Here is a 24,140-nt window from a genome sequence, read left to right on the forward strand (position 1 = left end):
AATCAACTCTTACTGATTTAGGCAAAACAAACACATTTTTTTATAATATAAACTGGTTTCCTAAGAAAAAATAGGTCAAAATAAAAGGCAAATATATAACGAGCTGCGCAAACAAACAAGAAAAGCATATTAAAATGAAAACAATTTTTTTCTTTAAAGACAATATCAGAGATAATCATAAGAAAAAGTGTGCCAATTGAGGTTAGAATCCAAAAATTTATATATTTTTAAATGTAGAAGCAAAAATAAAAAAAAAAATGTTCGTCACAACCGGGGTACTTACATGAAAACAACCACCTAATCTATTTAGTTTTCTTTAGCATGGCAAACAAACACAACTTCTAAATCTATATCGCCGTTCACTGGTGGACATGAACCCTTAATCACAAGAAGATGATTACCACTGTATAAACACCATGATACCACTAAACTACAAGCCATTTGAATGTATTTACTATAGGCTTTGTTATATAGCCCTTTGTTGTTCACTTTCGTTATAAATTGAGCCTTTTTCTTACTCAATTGTTATATAAATTAATTTTCATCATGCTCAGTATATATACCCTCTCACATACCAGATAACTTTACTAATCTTTATATGTAATAAAAGAACATAGGTTGGGACACTTGTCCCCTCCACATTCAATTAAGACACATGTCAACCCTACATTTAATTTGCTAACGTGTTTCCCATCTACACTATCCACGCTATCCACATTGTAGAGAGAGAAAGAGAGAACAAAGGCAAAGTGCAAGAGAAAGAACCTCATCCCAAATACCCATTTCATCACCTCCCTTTTAGATCTGAGACCTTACAACGCTCTCTCTCAAATTCATGTTCGCCATCGCAACAATAACCACCGCTGAAACCGGTTGCAACCATCTTCCATCGATCTTGCTGCTAGGGTTCAACCATCTTCCACCGCTGAAACCAGTTGCAACCATCTTCCATGGATAAAAATGATGTCTGTACCCCAAGCATGTGCTGCTTCAAATGTGAAGGTTTGATTTAGTTTATTTAAGTTATTACCCTTTTTTCTATACTTTATTATGATATCAAGCAATTTGCTTTGAAGTTAAATTTAGGGTTTGATTTCTTTGTGAACGGTGGAACCGCCAGGGATGCTACCGCCGCTCGACGGCGGCGTATAATGGAGAAAGGAGCGGAGCCTTTGGCTCTCATCACCGGCCGTGTTCAGTCTATATCATCATCACCTCCATTACCTCCTTCTATAGTCCAACCGGAACCCTCATCTACACCTTCGTCCCCTACTTCCGTTTCTGATCAATTACCAATCTCCGGTATGCGTTTCTTCGTGCTGTAATTGCTGTTAATTTGCTTCTGCGATTAATTCCGTTGTAGTTGTGTATCTGTTGGTGTTAGCTGATATTTTTGTGAATTTTGATTGGAGATAGTAATTTGATTCTGTTGAAGTTCTGTTAGATGTGGGTTGTGGTTGATTCATTAAAATTATGAACTGATTTTGTGTTTTTGAACTGATTCGGTAGTTGATATTCATCAAACCTGTTACATCTCTGATTCATTGAGCCGTTGTAACGCCCTGTGTTTTGTACTTTCTATTTATAGCTTGTCTTACTCGTGTTGCTAATTTTGGAAGCTTTGTATCATTGTACTCGTTCCTTCTAGTACTCGTTGTAAACTCGAGATTTTGATCATGAATGAAAACTTGCATTTCCTTGTTACATACTATACATACACCATAATACGATTAATCATGAGATCATTTGATACTTCTTTGTGATACTTACAAACATATGTTGAACTTGTAAATATGTGACATATACTTGTTACTTACAAACATGTTACATACTTGTACATTACACTTTTTGCCTAGTTAAATCATGTTTTATTTCATATTTCACCTTGTTACAAGTTAGGGGAAACATTGTTGCATATTATTACACAACTTAACTAATAAAATTACTCATTATAATGTTTTAAAAAAATAAAAAACTAAAGAAACATGGCAGCCCAAATTCAGCAAAATTCAGCCCCATATAGTTGGGTTTTGTGGGCTAGTTTCAAGGTGTAACCCCTTCTAAACACTTCCAAAGCCCAACCCATTGAAACCCTAATCCTTCCCCCTATAAATACCACTTATAACCAACCTCCCTACCACTTTTGCAACACTAAAAACTCTCAAAACATCCTCCAAACCGTAGCTGAAAGCAAAGGTTCGAGTAGATTGACACCCCTTCACGAAAATGAGCATAACTCACTCAATTCTTATCCGATTCACTCGATTCTTTTTCCTACTTGCTTGTATAATCATGGGTTCGATTCCTAGACTTCTCCTTGGAGAAATCAGACCTGGAAATGCCCCGAAATAGTCCATAAACTTTCTGTTTGTTTTTATGTTCATCAAAAACTTGTTTAAATCTATGCAACTTGTGTCCAACACATCTCATACCTATGTCCTAATGCTTACAACTTATCCCATGGTTGGTTAAGCTTAAAAACAAGGTTGAGACATCTAAATCAGAGGTTAAAACCTCATAAACTTTCTGTTTTTAATTAGGGTTTTACCCACAAGTAATGTTCAAGTGTGAAACTTGTTGAATGTGTGATGGTTGGATTAGCTTGGGCTATCCTTCATAAGAATCCACTCATTACTTGATGTTTTGCTATAGATTAGTTGTTGTTAATACCTTGATACTTGTATGTTCATGACCCTCCTTGTTGTTTATAACAACAAGTGTAGTGGTGAACAATAGAGGTGCCTAAATGGAAGCTTGTTCTTCCTACCTCATGTATGTATTCTATGACACAAAGAGGTACCTAAATGGAGACATTAATCTCCTACCTCATGCTTGAATCATAAGACTTGTAAACTATATAATATCTAAGTTATTCTATATGTATGCATCTAAGTAACTAAGACTTGATGATGACTTAATAGTTATTTGTTAAGTGGACGTTACATCATCTATGACCATGCCCTTGTTACGACTCTAATGGATCTTAGAATCCATGAAATCATACCAACTCTTTTGAGTTTCAATAGTGTCAAGAACAAGAGTTATGCGTACAAGATGATTATTTTCACCTATGTTACTTTCTATATATTAAAAACTCTGAATCTATAATCTTCCGTTATACGCCAAACTCACACACCTACGTTTCCTTGTGTAGAAGGACAAGGTGCTCCGAACTAATTCATCTACAAACTTGCTCTCGGAATTTCAAGTCACCACTTGTAAACCGTGAGTATACTCGTATTTCCCCCTTTTTACTTTTACCACTTTTGGGGTGTAACATGTTTACCTATTAACTTACACATGAACACTTTGTTAAACACATGAACGTTCCTATAACATGCTTGTATACGTGATGACTTGATACTTTAAACTTGGGTTATTCTTATGTGTTGAACTTATCATTAACTTCGTACGAGCCAAACCTTGACATATGTAGCGCTATAGGATTAACGACCCGCCCGTAAACTTGAGGTTATGTCTTGAGCATATTGCGTTTTCTTGGTTTGATATGTTAGACACATGCCATATTTAAGGTTTATCTTGAATCATATGCTTGCCATGAGGAATTGATCACACTTTTTAACTTATGCTATGTACGTACCAAACTTGTATACTCGCCTTTGCTTTTGCATTGAATTGTATTTTTAAACATGTTACAGGTTGATGATGATGAAATGAAAACGGATAGCAAAGATGCCTAGATACTCACTTAGACGTTTAGGTTTAAAGTGTTGTATCAATTTTGTTTATGTTATGTTGAACAATGTTGTTATTTGCTTTTCTTGTAATGTTTTGATATTTATTTTGGAAATGAAATTTGGATTATTAAATTATTGTCACAAATAGCGTTATGATGTCTCGAGCAATCTTCACACTTCGTCTCATCCCGATGTTTCCGCCATTGGTTGGGGTGTGACAGATTGGTATCAGAGCCATAACTATAGGGAATTAGGAAAATTGCCATGCTTTTGCCCTAGTCTATAGTTTTAGGAACTTTGTCTCTTATTTGATGTTTAAAACATTTGTGCTCTATCTTACATGCTTCCTAGCTACACTTCTTGTTAATAAATTTATGTGCCTTTCCTAAGGCTAACACGAATACACTTTTGCTATTTTATACTCTTGTAACATCAACGAGACAACTTTACCAAAATAGGCGTGAAACCCACAATTTGGTAAACGACTCTCACTCTACCTTTAATCTATTTTTGCACGAAATTTCACCATTAAGCTAGGAGTGACATCCACAACTTAATGGTAATTTCCATTTCAACTCTAGTGGACCCTTGTCAAAGTGTCAAAATTTTATTTTGGCCGACAAGTACCAACCACATTTAGGGTACGAAATCGTCAAGTTAGGGGTGAAACCCGCATCTTGTCGATTAAGTCCCATTCCTTGATTTTTTTTATTCTCGCCAAAGTCCCGAATGTTCCAATCATTTAGAGATGTGTAGTAACCGGAAGGGTAAGATACCGTTAATCGCTTCTCGACGAGAGTATCTTACTTATAGGCCAAAGCACAATATCTCTAAATCGAAAGGACTTTCGACCCACTTTGGAATTGTCGACGTTTCTCTACCCGAAACATTCCTATGTTTTATTGAGCCTCTCTTTTATGTATCTCAATTTATATGTGATTTTATACTTGAACGTTCATTCATTTCGAAATGTCGTTTTAATCATGTCGCACATTATCGCAATCACAAACAATAATAATTCTCATGAACCAACTAAATTTATATTTTCCTATTCGCAACTTATGTGCTATACATGTTGAATGTGTGTTGGAAACTTATGCTTTATGTGAACTTTACTTGGTACTTGAACATCTACTTGCTTTGCATACACAAACCTTGTTTTCAATTAATGATCAAAGTCTCATCCTTTCCCTTCTCTTTCAAATCTTTTAGATGTCTTCTAGTTCATCCAAGAAACTCAAGTCAAAGAAGGGTTCGACCTCCTCCGCCATGTCCCAAAAGGATTGTATGAAGTTTATGGCTAAACAATTTGCAAAGGTCCTACCCGACATTGTTAGCAAGATCCAAACCGATTCACCCCATGGTTCGGTCGACTCAAAGGCCGACAAACCCAAATCGACCTTCCAATTTAAGCACTTCATGGCTTGTAAACCCTTAGAATTTACCGGCAAGAATGGCGCTACCGCCATGATGAACTGGTTTGATGCCATCGAGCTTACCTTCTTGCAAAGTGGTTGCCCTGACGAACTAAGAACCTTGAATGCAACCGATGTGTTTCGTGAAAAGGCACTTGAGTGGTGGACAACTGAGCGTAACAAGAGAGGAAACGAGGTCGCACACGCTATGCCGTGGGACGATCTCAAACAACTTATGAAGGATCACTTTTGTCCCCCTCACGAACTCCAAAAGTTGGAAAATGAATTCTGGAACCTCACGCAAAAAGGGAGTGACATGGATGGTTTGATTACACGCTTCAAGCAGCTTAGTGTTCTATGCCCTGGTCAAGTAGAAACCGCCCCCAAAACCGTGGCCAAATTCATTCGTTGTGTTGCACCTTCTTTAACAAACCATCTTGCATCTGCCAACCCTCAAACCATTGAAGACGCGTACCGCATAGCTACCGAACTTAACAACAATTGTGTTCTTCATGGAACCTTTGACAAGGTTTCAACAAAGAATGCGCACCAAGCCACCATTGACTCCCCTAATGAGTCTAAACCCTCCCAGCAATCTAAGAGAAACCAAGGCAAGAAGCGGAAGGCTTCAAGCCAAAACTGCGCGGTCGTCACTCCGCCAAACCCGCAACCCCTTCCAACTGTGCCTGCTTTCGATGGTGAACGCAAGATTTATACTGGAACGCACCCAAAGTGCGACAAATGCCGATATCATCACCCCCCAAACGCTCATTGTCGAAAGTGTGACAAGTGTGGCCGGTATGGGCATCTCTCGCCATACTGTCGTATCCCCCCACAGGCCTACCAAAACCAAGCTCTTTTGGCTCCAAATCAAGTCGCCCCTGTGCGAGCATGCTTCACGTGTGGTGATACCAACCACATGGCCAATGTGTGTCCTCAACGATATCAACCACAACAACCTCGACAGCAACAACCACAGCCACAACCCCAACAACAACAACAGGTTCAAGAACCCGCTAGGGGTCGAGCTTTCCTTCTCACCACAGCTCAGGCTCAAAATGCAAACGACGTCATCACTGGTACGTTTCTCATTAACCATGTCTATGCTTCATGCCTATTTGATACTGGTGCCGATAAAAGTTTTGTGTCGTTAGAATTCGAGTCTTTGCTCAAGTGTAAACGCTCTAAGTTGCCAAAATCTTTCGCTGTCGAAGTTGCTAATGGTAAAACCGTCAAAGTCAATTCTGTTCTCTCCAATTGTTCACTAATCCTTAACGATCATACGTTCTCAATCGATCTCATACCTATGCAAATGGGTAGTTTCGACGTCATAGTAGGTATGGACTGGCTTAGGCGAGTTCGTGCTGAAGTTGTCTGTTCTGAGAAGTTTATTCGCTTGCCTCTTCCAAATGGTGATTCTCTACACGTCTATGGTGAAAAGCCTTCTCAAGGCCTTAAGCTTATGTCATGCATCAAGGCAAACAAGTGCTTACGCAAGGGTACCTTCGCCTTTCTCGCCCACATCGTGGAAAAGAAGGATAAAGGCCCAAGCATAAGTGACGTTCCTGTTGTACGTGACTTTCCGGATGTATTTCCCGAAGACCTTCCTGGTCCTCCTCCTGCTCGTTCTGTCGATTTTCGCATCGATTTAGTGCCTGGCGCTACGCCTGTCGCTAAGTCCCCCTATCGTTTAGCACCCTCTGAGATGCAAGAGCTCTCGAGTCAACTTCAAGAGCTTCTTAACAAAGGCTTCATACGCCCTAGTACTTCTCCTTGGGGCGCTCCCGTTTTATTCGTCAAGAAGAAAGATGGGTCCTTTCGTATGTGTATTGACTATCGTGAGCTCAATAAGCTTACTATCAAGAATCGATACCCTCTTCCTCGCATTGATGACCTCTTCGATCAATTGCAAGGCGCAACCTGCTTTTCAAAGATCGATCTTCGTTCTGGGTATCATCAACTTCGAGTACTCGAAGAAGATGTGCCTAAAACCGCCTTTCGTACGCGTTATGGTAATTATGAGTTCGTGGTCATGCCCTTTGGTTTGACCAACGCACCTGCTGTCTTTATGGACTTAATGAACCGCATGTGCAAAGCATACTTGGATCGTTTTGTGATCGTCTTCATCGACGATATCCTCATCTATTCCAAGACGCAAGCAGAGCATGAGCAACACTTGCGCCTTATTCTTGAACTCCTTCGTACTGAACACCTATATGCCAAATTCTCCAAGTGTGAATTTTGGTTCACACTGTCAACAAACTTGGTATTCACGTTGATCCCGCAAAAATCGAAGCTGTGAAAAATTGGGTCGCACCTAAATCTCCGTCCGAAATCCGTTCGTTTCTTGGTCTTGCTGGTTACTACCGTCGTTTTATCTCCAACTTTTCGAAAATCGCTGTTCCTTTGACCTCCTTGACTCAAAAAGAGAGACCTTTTGTTTGGGGTCCCGAACAAGAAGAGTCTTTTCAAACGCTCAAGGACATGCTTTGCAATGCTTCTATCCTAACGCTTCCTGATGGTAACGATGATTTTGTCGTGTATTGCGACGCTTCAAACCTTGGTCTTGGTTGTGTCCTTATGCAACGTGACAAAGTTATCGCTTACGCATCGAGGCAACTCAAAATTCATGAGAAAAACTATACTACTCACGACCTTGAACTTGGTGCGGTCGTTTTTGCATTGAAGATTTGGCGACACTACCTTTATGGTACTAAATGTGTAGTCTTCACCGACCATAAGAGCCTTCAACACATCTTCAATCAAAAAGAACTAAACATGCGTCAACGTCGTTGGGTGGAATTGTTAAACGACTATGACTGCGAAATCAAATACCACCCGGGTAAGGCGAATGTAGTAGCCGACGCCCTGAGTCGTAAAACTCACGTCCAAAGTATCCGTTGTTTCCAACTCGTCCACGATCTTCAAAATCGCATACGTAACGCCCAGTATACATCCGTTAATGAGGGTAACCTCTACAACGAAATGCAATGTGGTGCTGAGAATAGTCTTGTGTCCAAACCCGATGGTATTCTATACTATCTCAATCGCATCTGGATTCCCAATCGTGACGATCTTCGCAATTTCCTGATGAAGGAGGCCCATAACACGAAATATTCTATTCACCCTGGTGCCGATAAGATGTACCATGATATGCGTACTTCCTATTGGTGGCCTGGAATGAAGAAGGATATAGCCACCTTCGTTTCTAAATGTCTTACGTGTTCCAAAGTAAAAGCCGAACATCAACGTCCCTCTGGCTTGCTCGAACAACCAATAATTCCCGTTTGGAAGTGGGAGAGCATTGCCATGGATTTCATCACTAAGCTTCCTCGCACTACAGCTGGTCACGACAGCATATGGGTCGTCGTTGACCGATTGACCAAATCAGCTCACTTCCTCCCCATTCGTGAAGACTTCAAAGTCGAGAAATTGGCTAAGGTCTACATGAAGGAAATCATCTGTCGTCATGGGACGCCCATTGATATCATTTCTGATCGTGATGCTCGTTTTACGTCTCGTCTTTGGGAAACTTTTCAATCTGCTATGGGTACTAAGCTTAACCTTAGCACCGCCTTCCATCCTCAGACTGACGGTCAAACCGAGCGTACTATCCAAACCTTAGAGGATATGCTTCGTTCATGCGTAATAGATTTTGGTGGCAACTGGGATTCATACTTGCCCTTGGCTGAATTCTCGTACAATAACAGCTATCACAGAGTATCCAAATGGCTCCTTTCGAAGCATTGTATGGTCGCAAGTGCCGTTCGCCTATTTCTTGGCACGAGATTGGTCAAGCCCAAATCACCGGTCCCGAGCTTATACAAGAGGCTACAGACAAGATTTTACAGGTTCGAGACAACTTATTGAAAGCCAGGAACCGACAGAAGAGTTACGCTGACAAAGGACGCAAACCTATGGAATTCGAGACAGGTGACAACGTGCTTCTCAAGGTATCCCCTTGGAAAGGCGTGGTTCGATTTGGCAAGAAAGGGAAACTCGCACCTCGCTACGTTGGTCCTTTCAAGATTCTCGAAAGGATTGGCAAGGTTGCGTATAGACTGGACCTGCCTGAAGGACTCAGCAATGTACACCCTGTCTTCCATGTGTCCAACTTAAAGAAATGCCTAGCTGACGAAGGACTCCACGTTCCTCTCGAAGACTTGCAAGTCAACGAAACACTTCACTTTGTAGAAAAACCGGTCGAAATCATGGACCAAGGAACCAAGCAATTGAGGCGCAGTCGAATTCCTATTGTCAAAGTTCGATGGGAAGGAAAACGTGGCGCTGAATTTACTTGGGAGCTCGAAAGCGAAATGAAATCGAAATATCCTCATCTTTTCCCTGAGTCTTCCTAAATTTCGGGACGAAATTTCCTAAAGGAGGGGAGACTGTAACGCCCTGTGTTTTGTACTTTCTATTTATAGCTTGTCTTACTCGTGTTGCTAATTTTGGAAGCTTTGTATCATTGTACTCGTTCCTTCTAGTACTCGTTGTAAACTCGAGATTTTGATCATGAATGAAAACTTGCATTTCCTTGTTACATACTATACATACACCATAATACGATTAATCATGAGATCATTTGATACTTCTTTGTGATACTTACAAACATATGTTGAACTTGTAAATATGTGACATATACTTGTTACTTACAAACATGTTACATACTTGTACATTACACTTTTTGCCTAGTTAAATCATGTTTTATTTCATATTTCACCTTGTTACAAGTTAGGGGAAACATTGTTGCATATTATTACACAACTTAACTAATAAAATTACTCATTATAATGTTTTAAAAAAATAAAAAACTAAAGAAACATGGCAGCCCAAATTCAGCAAAATTCAGCCCCATATAGTTGGGTTTTGTGGGCTAGTTTCAAGGTGTAACCCCTTCTAAACACTTCCAAAGCCCAACCCATTGAAACCCTAATCCTTCCCCCTATAAATACCACTTATAACCAGCCTCCCTACCACTTTTGCAACACAAAAAACTCTCAAAACATCCTCCAAACCGTAGCTGAAAGCAAAGGTTCGAGTAGATTGACACCCCTTCACGAAAATGAGCATAACTCACTCAATTCTTATCCGATTCACTCGATTCTTTTTCCTACTTGCTTGTATAATCATGGGGTTCGATTCCTAGACTTCTCCTTGGAGAAATCAGACCTGGAAATGCCCCGAAATAGTCCATAAACTTTCTGTTTGTTTTTATGTTCATCAAAAACTTGTTTAAATCTATGCAACTTGTGTCCAACACATCTCATACCTATGTCCTAATGCTTACAACTTATCCCATGGTTGGTTAAGCTTAAAAACAAGGTTGAGACATCTAAATCAGAGGTTAAAACCTCATAAACTTTCTGTTTTTAATTAGGGTTTTACCCACAAGTAATGTTCAAGTGTGAAACTTGTTGAATGTGTGATGGTTGGATTAGCTTGGGCTATCCTTCATAAGAATCCACTCATTACTTGATGTTTTGCTATAGATTAGTTGTTGTTAATACCTTGATACTTGTATGTTCATGACCCTCCTTGTTGTTTATAACAACAAGTGTAGTGGTGAACAATAGAGGTGCCTAAATGGAAGCTTGTTCTTCCTACCTCATGTATGTATTCTATGACACAAAGAGGTACCTAAATGGAGACATTAATCTCCTACCTCATGCTTGAATCATAAGACTTGTAAACTATATAATATCTAAGTTATTCTATATGTATGCATCTAAGTAACTAAGACTTGATGATGACTTAATAGTTATTTGTTAAGTGGACGTTACATCATCTATGACCATGCCCTTGTTACGACTCTAATGGATCTTAGAATCCATGAAATCATACCAACTCTTTTGAGTTTCAATAGTGTCAAGAACAAGAGTTATGCGTACAAGATGATTATTTTCACCTATGTTACTTTCTATATATTAAAAACTCTGAATCTATAATCTTCCGTTATACGCCAAACTCACACACCTACGTTTCCTTGTGTAGAAGGACAAGGTGCTCCGAACTAATTCATCTACAAACTTGCTCTCGGAATTTCAAGTCACCACTTGTAAACCGTGAGTATACTCGTATTTCCCCCTTTTTACTTTTACCACTTTTGGGGTGTAACATGTTTACCTATTAACTTACACATGAACACTTTGTTAAACACATGAACGTTCCTATAACATGCTTGTATACGTGATGACTTGATACTTTAAACTTGGGTTATTCTTATGTGTTGAACTTATCATTAACTTCGTACGAGCCAAACCTTGACATATGTAGCGCTATAGGATTAACGACCCGCCCGTAAACTTGAGGTTATGTCTTGAGCATATTGCGTTTTCTTGGTTTGATATGTTAGACACATGCCATATTTAAGGTTTATCTTGAATCATATGCTTGCCATGAGGAATTGATCACACTTTTTAACTTATGCTATGTACGTACCAAACTTGTATACTCGCCTTTGCTTTTGCATTGAATTGTATTTTTAAACATGTTACAGGTTGATGATGATGAAATGAAAACGGATAGCAAAGATGCCTAGATACTCACTTAGACGTTTAGGTTTAAAGTGTTGTATCAATTTTGTTTATGTTATGTTGAACAATGTTGTTATTTGCTTTTCTTGTAATGTTTTGACATTTATTTTGGAAATGAAATTTGGATTATTAAATTATTGTCACAAATAGCGTTATGATGTCTCGAGCAATCTTCACACTTCGTCTCATCCCGATGTTTCCGCCATTGGTTGGGGTGTGACAGCCGTAATTGTTCTTAACTTGCATATACGATTAGTATTCTGGAGGCGTTCTGTTGTATCTGTGTATCCGTTGTTTTCTGGTATTTTGATCGGTATAGTTCGATTTTATTGAAGTTCTGTTAGATCTCGATTTTGGTTGATTCATTGAAGTTATGAACTGATTTTGTGTTAATTTGCATTTACGTTCAGTTTTCTGGATGTGTTTGTTCTGCTATATTTGTGTATACGTTGGTGCTTTCAGGTATATTGTGAAAATTTTGATTGGAGATAGTAAATTGATTCTATTGAAGGTCTTCTCTCTACATTTTACCTTAGCAGCTTTTATGTGTAAGGATTCTTTTGAAACGAGGCAACTTTTAGACCCATCAAGGTACATCTGAAACATAATATAGGTCAACTATAAAGACAAATCAAGCATTTCAAATTGTTTCACATTTTAGTTATCCAACTACCTAACCAAGAAAGCTGATTTTTTCTGTATACTTTCATATACCTTAAAATAGATTTGTTTTTTTTGTTTCATCACCAACTATTTATAACCACTACCACCACCCTCATATTTCAGCAACTTAAACATACATTCTTGCATTTGACCTGTCCAACACAAACCAACACTGAACTCATGGAGCACAGGTACATCATGTTAAAGCCTGTTGTCAATACCTTTCTTTAAAGTTTACATGTTGGCTTTATTTTTAAGTGTCTTAGTATGTATTGTGTAGGCGAAATTACAAAGAAAAAGCATGTGATTGTAGAGTGGAGTATATGGAAGGCCAGAAACGACTTGCTTTTTAAGTGTAAAGGGGTGAAGGCTGAAGCCTGTTGTCAATACCTTTCTTTAAAGTTTACATGCTGGCTTGATTTTTAAGTGTCTTAGTATGTATTGTGTAGGCGAAATTACAAAGAAAAAGCATGTGATTGTAGAGTGGAGTATATGGAAGGCCTAAAACGACTTGATTTTTTCGAGTAAAGGGGTGAAGGCCGAAGACATAATAATAGGATCGATTAAAGCTTAATGGGTTCCTATGGTTTAAATTCAGGTCAAAGTGTTTAATCTTGATTGAAAAAAAAATGGTGTCAAGACATGTGTTTATGTATGATGTTTAAAATGTAAATAGGGGCTAGATGTTTTTTTTTATCTGTTTTGGTTCATTGCTGCTGTTTTTGGCTGTCAAGGGCCTGATGTTTTTAATGAAAGTTTCTCTTCAAAATAAATGTGAAGAAAATTAAAAAAAGTCTTATGCAGGTTTTGATGTTATGCAGGTTTTTGATGTTATGTAAGTCTTCAATATTATGCACTAAATTTGAATTTTCATGTACACTTGTGCATCAAAAGTTTGATGGTAGTAATTTACCCATCTCAAAGAAATCATATTATTCATGAACAGCAAGGCAATAGTGATTTTTTTGGAGGATTCTAAAAATCATGACAAGCAGAGGATTATTAGTGCATTCTTAACAAAAACAGGTTGATTATTAGTGATTATTTGGTCGTTGTTAGCTTAACGGTTTTACACCACCCCGCCGGTCAGTATAAATTCAAGTTCGTCTACGGTTTACGTCGCATGAGTCACCAGATCTTTTTCCCGGTTTTGGTTATCGTTAGGTTGCTATTTAACATATTTTTACTCCTCCACCTTAGCATGGTTTTACGGCCCGCCACACACTTTTTTCTATTCTTTAAAAAATCATACATCATATTTATTAATATGTTTTAAATTTTATTTTTTAACCCGTGTGTCACACGGGATATAAGCTAGTCAGGTATAAAAATACACATACAAGATAACTTTGATAAGGGAAGAGGGGGCGCCCTTTCGGTGCAGGTAAGGGTTCTAGAGTAGCAACCCGAAACGGGTACACCACCGTCACCCCGTAGGGTACCCAGTGAAAGAAATGAAAAACCGAGGATCCTTCTACAACAACTCCATAACATAAGAGGCCTAAGAGCATTCACATCCTAACCATCAAATTATGTGAGGAAGTGTTTTTATATTATAAAGGGTATAAAAAGTGGTTGTGAGTAGAGGAGAGAGAAAATGTTACTGTTCATCTGTATATTTGGGGGGACACTGTTCACCCGTTATAATTTTTTAATATATTTTGAAAGTGGTTGTGAGTGGAAGTTAGAGAAAAATGTAATGATAATATTATTTAATTGAAAGGAGAGAGAAAAAGTATTTGTTTTTTGTGGAAATATATTGATATAGGAGTTGTTTTTTAGTGGAATGTATGTATAATTTGATGGATTGGATGTGAATGCTCTAACCGTTATTTCCCAATCTCACCTCCCTCGTAATATTCACCAAACTCAAGGGTAATACAGTAATTCCACCCACACCAGATAAAATAAGAGCAAGACAACATCACAACAACCGATCCACCGTGTACTTCAAAGACCCCACCATCAAATCCTGACCGTCCATTCCCCTCGATCTCACCGTCAAAATAATCATCATCCGGTGCGGGTGAGCAACAGGCGAACAAAATCAACAAATGTACGTTTTACGATCCAACAACTCAGCACACACAATAAGAAACAAATAAAAATAATAATATTCTCTCTCTGATCTTTTTCACATTTCAACCGTTAATACTGCGTGTTCGTGAGGTTTTGGAGAAGAAATTTGCTGAAATTAGGTGAGTTTTTGATCGATTTGTTGAGTTTTAGCTGTAGATTTTGAAACAGTGATGGATGATGATAAGATGACGGAGAAAACGGTTGTTGAAGGATTTGTTCCGGTGTCTTCTGCTCCGGTGTTCTGGAAGTCGAGGAAGAGATCAGGTAATTTGAGTTAATCTGCTTTGTTAGATTGATTTGAGTGATTTACGACGTTCGGTGGATGAGTTGACTGTAATTGACTAATTTTGTGATTGATTTTGATCATAATTGACTAGTTCAGAGTTCAGACATTCGGTGAATGATTTGACTGCAATTCAGTTGTTTTGTGAAGGATTTGGAACGTAATTGAGTAATTTTGTGAACGATTTTGATTATAAATGAATAGTTCCGACATTCGGTGAATGATTTGACTGTAATTGAGTAATTTTGTGAATGATTTTGATCGTAATTGAGTAGTTTCGACACTCCGTGCATGATTTGACGAAAACTGAGTGATTTTGTGAATGATTCTGAGCGTAATTTAGTAATTACAAAATTTCGTGAATGATTTGACCATAATTGAATAATTTTGTGAATGATTTGACCGTAATTAACTAATTTAGACATTACGTGATTGATTTGACTGTAGTTGACTAATTTTGTGAATGATTTTGATCCTAATTGAGTGATTTAGACACTAGGTGAATGATTTGACCATAATTGATTAATTTTGTGAATAATTTTGATCATAGTTGAGTAATTTCGACATTCCGTGAATGATTTGATCCTAATTGAGTAATTAGGATATTAGGTGAATGATTTGACCATAACTGAGTAATTTTGTGTCTGATTTTGATCAGAATTTTGCAATCCAACATTTCGTGAATGATTAGACCATAATAGAGTAATTTTGTGAATGATTATGATCATAATCGAGTAGTTCCGACATTCTGTGAATGATTTGACCATGATTCAGTGGTTTAGTGAATGCTTTGATCGTAGTTGAGTAAGTTCGTGAATGATTTGACCATAACTGAGTAATTTTGTGTCTGATTTTGATCAGAATTTTGCAATCCAACATTTCGTGAATGATTAGACCATAATAGAGTAATTTTGTGAATGATTATGATCATAATCGAGTAGTTCCGACATTCTGTGAATGATTTGACCATGATTCAGTGGTTTAGTGAATGCTTTGATCGTAGTTGAGTAAGTTCGTGAATGATTTTGACAGTAATTGAGTAATCTTGATTCTCGACATTCAGTGAATGATTTGACCATTATTGAGTAATCCCGACATTCGGTTATTGATTTGACTGTAATTCAATAGTTTTGTGAATGCTTTGACCATAAATGAGTAATTCTATAAATAATTTGATCGTAATTGAGTAATTCGACATTCCGTGAATGATTTGACCATAGTTGAGTAATTTTGTGAATGATTCTGATCAAAATCGAGTATTTCGACATTTCGTGGATGCTTTGACGATAACTGAGTAATGTTTTGAATGATTTTGACCGTAGCTGAATAATTCTGTGAATGATTTGACTATAATTAAGTAAGTTTGTGAACAATTTTATTCAGTAGTTTTCTGATTGATTCTTTAGTCGTCGTTGATTTAATCATGTAGAGTTGTAGATCTGTGTTTGCACATTTTGACACAGTTTGAATGTGTGATGATCATGTTTGGATTGAAGTATCTGTTATGAAACTTGAGTTATCTAAATTCTAAAACGAACACTAATGGAACTTGCAGCTAGTGCAAAGAATTTGCACAAGGACATAACAAACGACGTGAATCAAACACCTGAAAAGAAAGAAGATGAAGTGAACGATGAAAAAATGGAAGAATCAACTCCGCCAACGGTTTTATCTGAGAAACGTAAGGCTCTCTTTGAACCTCTGGAACCAATAATGGATTTGAATGGTAGAAGGCCTACAGCTGAATCTTTACTCCCCCCACCCGACTTTGACTCCGCTAGTTACCCTCGTGGATGGCTAATTGGGAAGAAGAGGAAGCTTGTAAACGTTGATGTCGTTGAAAGCATGCGCAGAATTGCAGTACAAGAAATGAACCGAAAGGTATCGTTTCTTTGCACTTGGGGTCTGTGTATGATTGTATGTAATGACTAGAGGTGGGAAAATAGGAGATTGGGCGGGTTGGGTAACGAATTAAAACAGGTTTAAGTGAGAACATATATTAATATACGAGTCAATCTTTTGAGTGTTTGGGTCACATTCGATCTAGCTTCCATTTGTTTTTCAACTTTTAGCCCTTTTGAAGCCACTTGTCCAGTGTAAGGTTGGTTCTACTTGATCTCATTGGCTAGCAGGGTTCCGTGAGTTTTCGGGTTCTCACAGTTATATATATAGGGGAAAGTTCTTGTACAAATAATCTTAACATACTAAACATACAAATTGAAGGAAAACTCAAAAAGACAAGGTGACATTTTTGTAATTATCAATAACTATCAAAGTTACTCTACAAATATACCTAAAAAACCTAAAAAAAACCTCCCCCCCCCCCCAAAAAAAAAAAAAAATCTAAAAAAAATTAAAAAAAAAACACACAAAATTATTTTATTTTATTTTTTAACATTTTTTATTAAAAAATCGCTACTTTTAGTAGCAGCAAAAAAAAAATTTTTTTTTGCTAACAAAATGTAACGATTTTTATATAAAATATTAAAAAAAATTGTGTTTTTTAGGTATTTTTGGCTGAGTTCACATTTGTATAGTAACTTTAATAGTTGGTGGTAATTACAAAAATGCCACCTTGTCTTTTTTAGTTTTCCTTCAATTTGTATGTTTAGTATGTTAAGATTATTTGTATTTGATCTTTTGCCTATATATATATATGTGTGTGTGTGTGTGTGAGAGAGAGAGAGAGACAGAGAGAGTCAAAATGAGCCGGGTAAAGAATTCTATTAATATATCAATTATCAATTATAAAGATATATATTAAAATATTAAAAAAATACGAGTATTGTATATACCACATCTAAATTCTATACATTCTATATGTTAAAGGAGTGAATTCTTTATGGTGAAATATACATATCAAAGTCATTGTATACATTTAAATGGTCCTTGTGTTGACCCGTTTAACTCATTTGGTACGTTCGTATTGTAACCAAGATTCTTTAAGTTTACCCGTTTTGATATGTTATAGGTGAATAAACGAAGAAAAAGAAATCAGTTTTACACTCGAGAATAGATTTAACACTATTTGGCGTTAATTTCTAATTTGTGAAGCATTGTCATTTAATCAGAGGTGTAAAATTCGACCCATTTAATCATGAATGGGTTGATTTCGGGTATATATAACCTCATATCTAATATATATATAACCTCCAAAGTTTTTCATTAACATTATAGTTTTATAATCATATATAGCACGATAATTATATTTTAACTCTTTGGTAAATGGACAAAAAATATTTGTGTTTTTGCGTTCACTGCGTGTCAACTAACACATACAACATAGCGTGTCAGCGTGTCAACTAACCCATACAACATGTGGACTGTGCATCTGCTAGGTAACAACATGCTATTTTTATCCCATATGACATTTGTGTGTGACAGAGAATGACAGTATGAGTTCATGTATGGTTTTAGACTTTTATCTACAAACGGGCCAGGCTGGGCCAATATTAGTTATGTTAATTTTATAATCTCAAATTTGTTAAGTGGGTCATTAGGCAAAAAGACATCACTAACTCTGAATACAGGACAGAGAAATTAACGGGCTTAATGAGCAGTTGGAAGAGGATTCGCGTGTCCTTGAACACCTGCAGCTTCAGCTGCTGGACGAACGAAGCAAACGTGCAGAAGTTGAGCGACAAAATACGTTGCTTCAAAACCAAGTTGATATGCTCATGAATATGCTTCAGGATCCTGAACCTATCGATGATGATGAAGATGATAACGGGTCACAAGAACCGTAAGTCTTTTTATTTTCTTTTTACAAAAAAAAAGAAGTGTATCATTTTGTAAAGTTAGTGTTATGCGGATGGTGCATCTTGTCTTGTGTTTTTTATGTAATATGTTTATACAATTAGTATAAAACTATAAATAATACCTATATTATAATACTATTTTTTTCATTTGTTAGCTGCTTACACGTTATAACCATCTCTCAAATACAATATATTCTAATTCGGTTTGGTTCAGTTTAAACCATATTTGACTGGTTTGTGGAATTTAAAATGCTATCGGAAACTGTTTTTGAATTAGGTTGAAAATACCAAACCCGAACAGCCTGACTTGAAGAATCCGGGAAACCAAAACCCGATCCGATGAGAATTACTGTTCGTTATGACTTGGATTAAAATAAATTCATAATCTCATGTTATAGAGGTGTTAAGCATGAGGGATTAGCATGTTTTGACTAGACAATAATATTAGAGAATCATACTTGTGTGGTAATATTAATATCAAAACAATTTCATACATATAGAATGTGATACATAAATTCGTGTTCATGTATTTATGACATGGTCATAGAACACTTTCATAGATATTTAGCAACTATAAACAATCATCAAAACCCATAGCTTGTTAGGAATGAATGATGCCAATGAAAGAATATGAGTTAATTACATGTTTATACCAAGATAAATAAACATTGTTTTGCTTTTATAAAAAATAGAGTTAATTACTGTTTTCGTCCCTGTGGTTTGTCAAAATTCACTATTTCACTCAATTAGTTTAAAATTGCGATTTCAGCCTCTGTGGTTTCACTTTCGTCACCATTTCAGTCCACCTTGTAACCATTTCAGTCGCTGTACTAACAGAATAAATGGATTGAAATGGTTACGAAAGTAAAACCACAGGGACTAAAATTGCAATTTTTAAACTAATGGACTGAAATAGTGATTTTTGACAAACCACATGGATGAAAACAGTAATTAACTCTAAAAAAATATCAACCATCATGTTTCTTCTTCTACACTTGCATTCTTAAAAAAATCACTGAGAAATAACAATAGTAACTTTTTTAATTCTTGGTTTATAATAGTTTAATATAAAGTCAGGATATATTTCATATATTAGTTAACATTGGTTCATATGTGAATTGATATTAAACGAAAGTGTAAATTCACATGTGAATAAACGCTAGTACACATATGACAACATAAATTCATTTATCAATGGTTAAATTCATACATGAGAAAAGAATATGTATATTGTTAATGCACTAATAAATTATTACACCTTTACCAAAATTTCACTCTCAATATCATCACAATCTTCATACAACCAGGAAAAAAAACCACAATTTATGACAAATTTTTGTAAGACCACAATGTTGGATACACAATTTTCTTAGTTTTAATCGAGTCCTAGAAAGAACTCTAGATAAATATCAAGATCCCTAAAGAATTTTCATTTTCCCATGGGAAACTGATTGTTTTACATGTTGTGCATGACATAATGCCTTTTGACTCCCGGTCAAACCCGAACAAGTGTCATAGTCCCCTAGGGTTACAGCAAAGTAAAGATAAACGGTGCACAAGAAAGCAAGTAGCACAAGGGCGGTTAAAAGGAAGCGGTGTCGCCTAACAATTGTTGGAAAATCACCCAATTCGTCGGTTTTTGAGGGTTGTTTTTTGAATGATGGTGAGAAAAACGCGGGTTGTGACCTCCTGTGGGGTGAAGTTATTACACCGTCTAGAACCATGGTGTTATGTTGCCAGAAAACGGGCTCTGATTTATCAAAATCGGGCTATGTTGAGTTGAATTCTGAAATAGACAACGAACGAGTACATTAGAGAAGAGGTTTATACCAATGAAGGTTTGTGTTTAACACAATGCCTCGCCTCCTATTAACGTCATTTTGGAATTTTAACAGAATCAAAAAAATGGTAAGCAATAAACATGTTGTAATTAAGTAAAGGGCAACAATAATTCAACTAGACAGGAAACAACATTGAACCTAAAAACATAGAAGTAAAACTAATACGAAATTTGTGAAAGTAAATGAATTTCATGGCTAAAAAATAGGGTAAATATATTTGGACGGCGAAGAAGATTAAGGTTCGTTCCAAAATATCAGTTATTGAGGATAGAATGATAGATATAAAGTTAACTGTTTATCTCAAATTTCAACCAAAGGATTAACCGTTTTCTAATGAAACAATAACCATTTTGAAAACCTACATCCAAACATCCCCTAAGATACAGTTCGTGCTATTCTACCTTAAGCTGCTTGACATTTTTCCTTGCCCTTATATAGATCGTCATCGCATATCTATAAGGTGGAATCGCTTAGTACAAACAGCTTTTTCAAAAAGAGATAACCAAATAATCAGCCCCAAACACCCTTAAAACAGCTTATTGCTGTATCAAAGCACAATAGAGACTTTTAAAGGCTTAGGGTATCCCACACGTTAGGTAGGCTTTGCATGTTACTTAACTTTATACCTATATTTGTGTCTATATGTTGTTATATGTTTTCGTATTCCTTTTTCATCACTTCCTTGGTTGGTGGTTCTCTATTTCTTTTAATACTGTTTGTTTGTTTGTTGTCGGTTTTGGAGCCGGGGGTCTCTCTGGAAGCAGCCTCTCTGTCCCCAAGGATAGGGGTAAGGTTTGCCTACATCACATCCTCCCCAGACCCTACCAATAGCTTCGCTTTGAGTGAGATTTACTTAGTACGGTTGTTGTTGTTGTATCCAAGCATCAATTTACTTAGGAACTGACATCTGATAAATTTTAAGCACATTGCATTCAACTAGCTTAATTTTAACAGCAACCATGACGATGCTAATAGTGAACAATTATATAATAACTTTTAACAAGGTAAAAAATCAAACTATCAAACATCATTGCAGAGGAACATGAAGGTGTGCCATCATGTCAATAGATAACACCGCTAACTTACAACAACCCAAGTCCCAAACATCGGATCATTCTACAGTTTTCTTTCACTTAAAATGATTATCCTCCTTTCTCTCAGTTCCATAAAAACTGACAATTTCATTCCTTCTCATCAAACTTACCACAAAATCACAGATCGACGATCTTAAACTCTTAACTTAAATAGGCTAACACCTAAATGTTCTATAACACACTACTAATTAAAATTAGGCCTGTCAACAAAAGACTAAATTATGCTAAATCATTCCCTAAACCTTGAGCCACAGGTTCTATAACTAATATAACATGTTTACTGTCTACATAACAACAATTCAACTCCTAAACACTAATATCACGAATCAAAATCTGACAAATTGTTGTCAGAACACCTATGGATCTCATTAGGTTTTCCAAAAGCCAAAACACGAAAACAAATCTAACATCGTTCTAAATCCACACACGTAGATCAATCAAAACACACAAATCTAAACAATTATCAACAAATCATTCATAAAAACACACAATCGAAACTACAATTTTGCGGATTCAATCAAATCGCAAAATCACATCGGTCTAAGTTAGGTATTTGTTCCAGATCTAAAACGGTTAAATCGGATCAACGAGAACACAGATCTATACATAAGAATCAAACAGCATAATGTAAAGTGTGAAAGTGTGCAGATTAAACAGAAAAATGATGAGAATTATGTGGAGAATTGTACCTGAATCGAGAAGAAAATGGCGCCGAAGACAACGGATCGAGGATGTGTGTGTGTGTGTGAGTGGGTGATGGATATTTATTTATAAGATGACCCGCACCTTTTATTTCGGGTTAAGGTCAAATACCTCTTGCAAGACGAGATTATATTTATGGCTTGAGGATATTGTTAAATAATATTTTGGAAAATTACTAAAAAATAGAGATATTTGACTAATTCTTTTCCAAAATAGACGAGTGATTTTGAGGCTTTTCTTAGTTGGTATCCAATGCGGAGGCTGAACCGGCGCTTTCACCAAAAAGCGGGGTTAAGGTGATGTATTTCTAATCGTTTGTCACGAGTGTAGACTAAATTTTAGTTGTTTTAATTGGAGTTTATGTGATGACTTCTAATTAACAGAAATAACAAATAAGGCTAACTAGTTTCGAAAATATTCAAATTTAATAATCCATGTGTATTTTGGAAAAAGAAAAGTCAACTTTGACTATGTTGGTAAATTAGTCATATAAATTTAAATTAGACTTGTAATAATCATTTACCTTTTCTTTTAAATATGTTATAACATCAACTCTAGTACAGAAGAGTGGCTATTTCTTTTTTACTAAAATCACATAACAAATCGTGTAATTTACGACTTTTGTAAATTATGAGTTATCGGAGGGGTGTTCGTGTCAGGTACAGGTAACATAACATTTAAAGGCGAAAGTTAAAGCTAGCTTGAGTTTGAATTGATCTTTGTACCAAGCTGACTTAAATCAGCCTAAAATTAAAATTGAACCTTAAACTCAAGCCAAGCTCAATTAGAAATCAAGTTTTACCCCTTTTCTTTAACCGGCTCTAGGATGACAATCGAACCCAAACCCTATGGGTAAGCCTGAGACCTGATACATTTGGGACAAGTTTGGGGTTGGTTAATCGAGTTTGGGACAGGTTAGGAATTTGGTGATATACCCGTTTACCCGACCCGATACCAAATAAAGTCCTGTTTACCCGATAGTATGTCCGATATAATTTCTTTTATATTTTTAAATATGTATATACTAGTTTAGAACCTCGTGTATTACACGGGTTGCATAAATTTAATGTTATATAATAAATAATAAAAAAGATATATCTTTAAAAAAACTCGGATATTGCACGTGTAATAATTTATAATGTCATATGTTAACACAAATAGTCATCAAGATTTATATTTTAAAAATGAACATTGATGTACTATTTAATTATTATAATATTTTACTTTGTTTTTTTTTCTTATTTTGCATAAATGTAATTTTATATAGTAGATAATAAAAAGGATATATCTTTAAAAAAACTCATATATAACACGTGTTGTATAAAATATAATGTCACATGTTAAGACACACAGTTGTCAATATTTATCTTTTAAAAGTGAACTTTGATGTACAATTTTCTTACTATAACATTTTACTCTGTTTTTTATTTATTATCAGGTTAAAAATACATGTATTACATGTGTTTGAATCCCGTTTTTATGATACATTCAAATTATGAGATACAATTATTTTCGTTAGTTTCATTCACCTTTATGCTTATTTGTTTATTTCATCCATAAAACACTCATCTTAAATTTGTATTCAAGAGAGATTACGGTACAAAAAGGTGGAGATCAATTCCCACGTTTGTATATATTTCACAATTTTTTATAAAATATACTGTAAAATTGGGAATAAAATTCTCTTTGAATGGAGTATATAATTGTTATATTAAAATGGTGTTATTTCTACATGTTGATCCAATTTGCGATAAATGATGGGCTTAAATCAATTATAACAGTACGCCTACCATTGTAGCGATACGTCTAAAAAACACTTACAATTTGATAGAAGCAAATGCCTTGCCTAAAATAATTATTTAATTCTAGTAAAAAAAACAATAATACAATTATTAAATATATATCAAACGAGAACTTTTGATTCCTAATTTATCATAATTTTAATCATTGAACTCCAAAGTATATATATTTACTCTTAATAAAAACAAACGTTTATGCTTATCTAAATTTTTGTTTATAATTATTTATAAAAAACAAATATTTATTTTTATCTACTTTTTGTTTAAATTTA

The 24,140-nt window shown here is 35.9% G+C and overlaps 2 protein-coding genes across 2 annotated transcripts; one reads left to right on the top strand and one right to left on the bottom strand.

The window, feature by feature from the left end:
* The first annotated feature begins 14,392 nt into the window (after window positions 1-14,392).
* LOC110935868 (protein HEADING DATE REPRESSOR 1) lies at window positions 14,393-18,586 on the top strand. Its single transcript, XM_022178216.2, has 3 exons — window positions 14,393-14,655; window positions 16,230-16,555; window positions 18,205-18,586. The coding sequence occupies exons 1-3, from the start codon at window positions 14,562-14,564 to the stop codon at window positions 18,418-18,420; spliced, it is 636 nt and encodes a 211-aa protein (XP_022033908.1). The 5' UTR covers window positions 14,393-14,561; the 3' UTR covers window positions 18,421-18,586.
* Window positions 18,587-19,660: 1,074 nt separating this feature from the next.
* Window positions 19,661-22,189, bottom strand: LOC110935867. Its single transcript, XM_022178215.2, has 2 exons — window positions 22,057-22,189; window positions 19,661-20,218 (listed from the first exon to the last, which is right to left on the bottom strand). Exon 2 carries the CDS (start codon window positions 20,154-20,156, stop codon window positions 19,851-19,853), a length of 306 nt encoding a protein of 101 aa, XP_022033907.1. The 5' UTR covers window positions 20,157-20,218; window positions 22,057-22,189; the 3' UTR covers window positions 19,661-19,850.
* Window positions 22,190-24,140: the final 1,951 nt, after the last annotated feature.

This window comes from Helianthus annuus, chromosome 4 (assembly GCF_002127325.2).
Source record: "Helianthus annuus cultivar XRQ/B chromosome 4, HanXRQr2.0-SUNRISE, whole genome shotgun sequence".
Classification (NCBI taxonomy): Eukaryota; Viridiplantae; Streptophyta; class Magnoliopsida; order Asterales; family Asteraceae; genus Helianthus; species Helianthus annuus.

Bases quoted from the DNA above. Each gene is read 5' to 3' on its own strand.
- LOC110935868 (XM_022178216.2), top strand. From the start codon at position 14,562: ATGGATGATGATAAGATGACGGAGAAAACGGTTGTTGAAGGATTTGTT. The intron at 14,656-16,229 runs GTAATTTGAGTT...TGGAACTTGCAG, and splicing joins GAAGTCGAGGAAGAGATCAG to CTAGTGCAAAGAATTTGCAC. The intron at 16,556-18,204 runs GTATCGTTTCTT...CTCTGAATACAG, and splicing joins TACAAGAAATGAACCGAAAG to GACAGAGAAATTAACGGGCT.
- LOC110935867 (XM_022178215.2), bottom strand. From the start codon at position 20,156: ATGGTTCTAGACGGTGTAATAACTTCACCCCACAGGAGGTCACAACCC.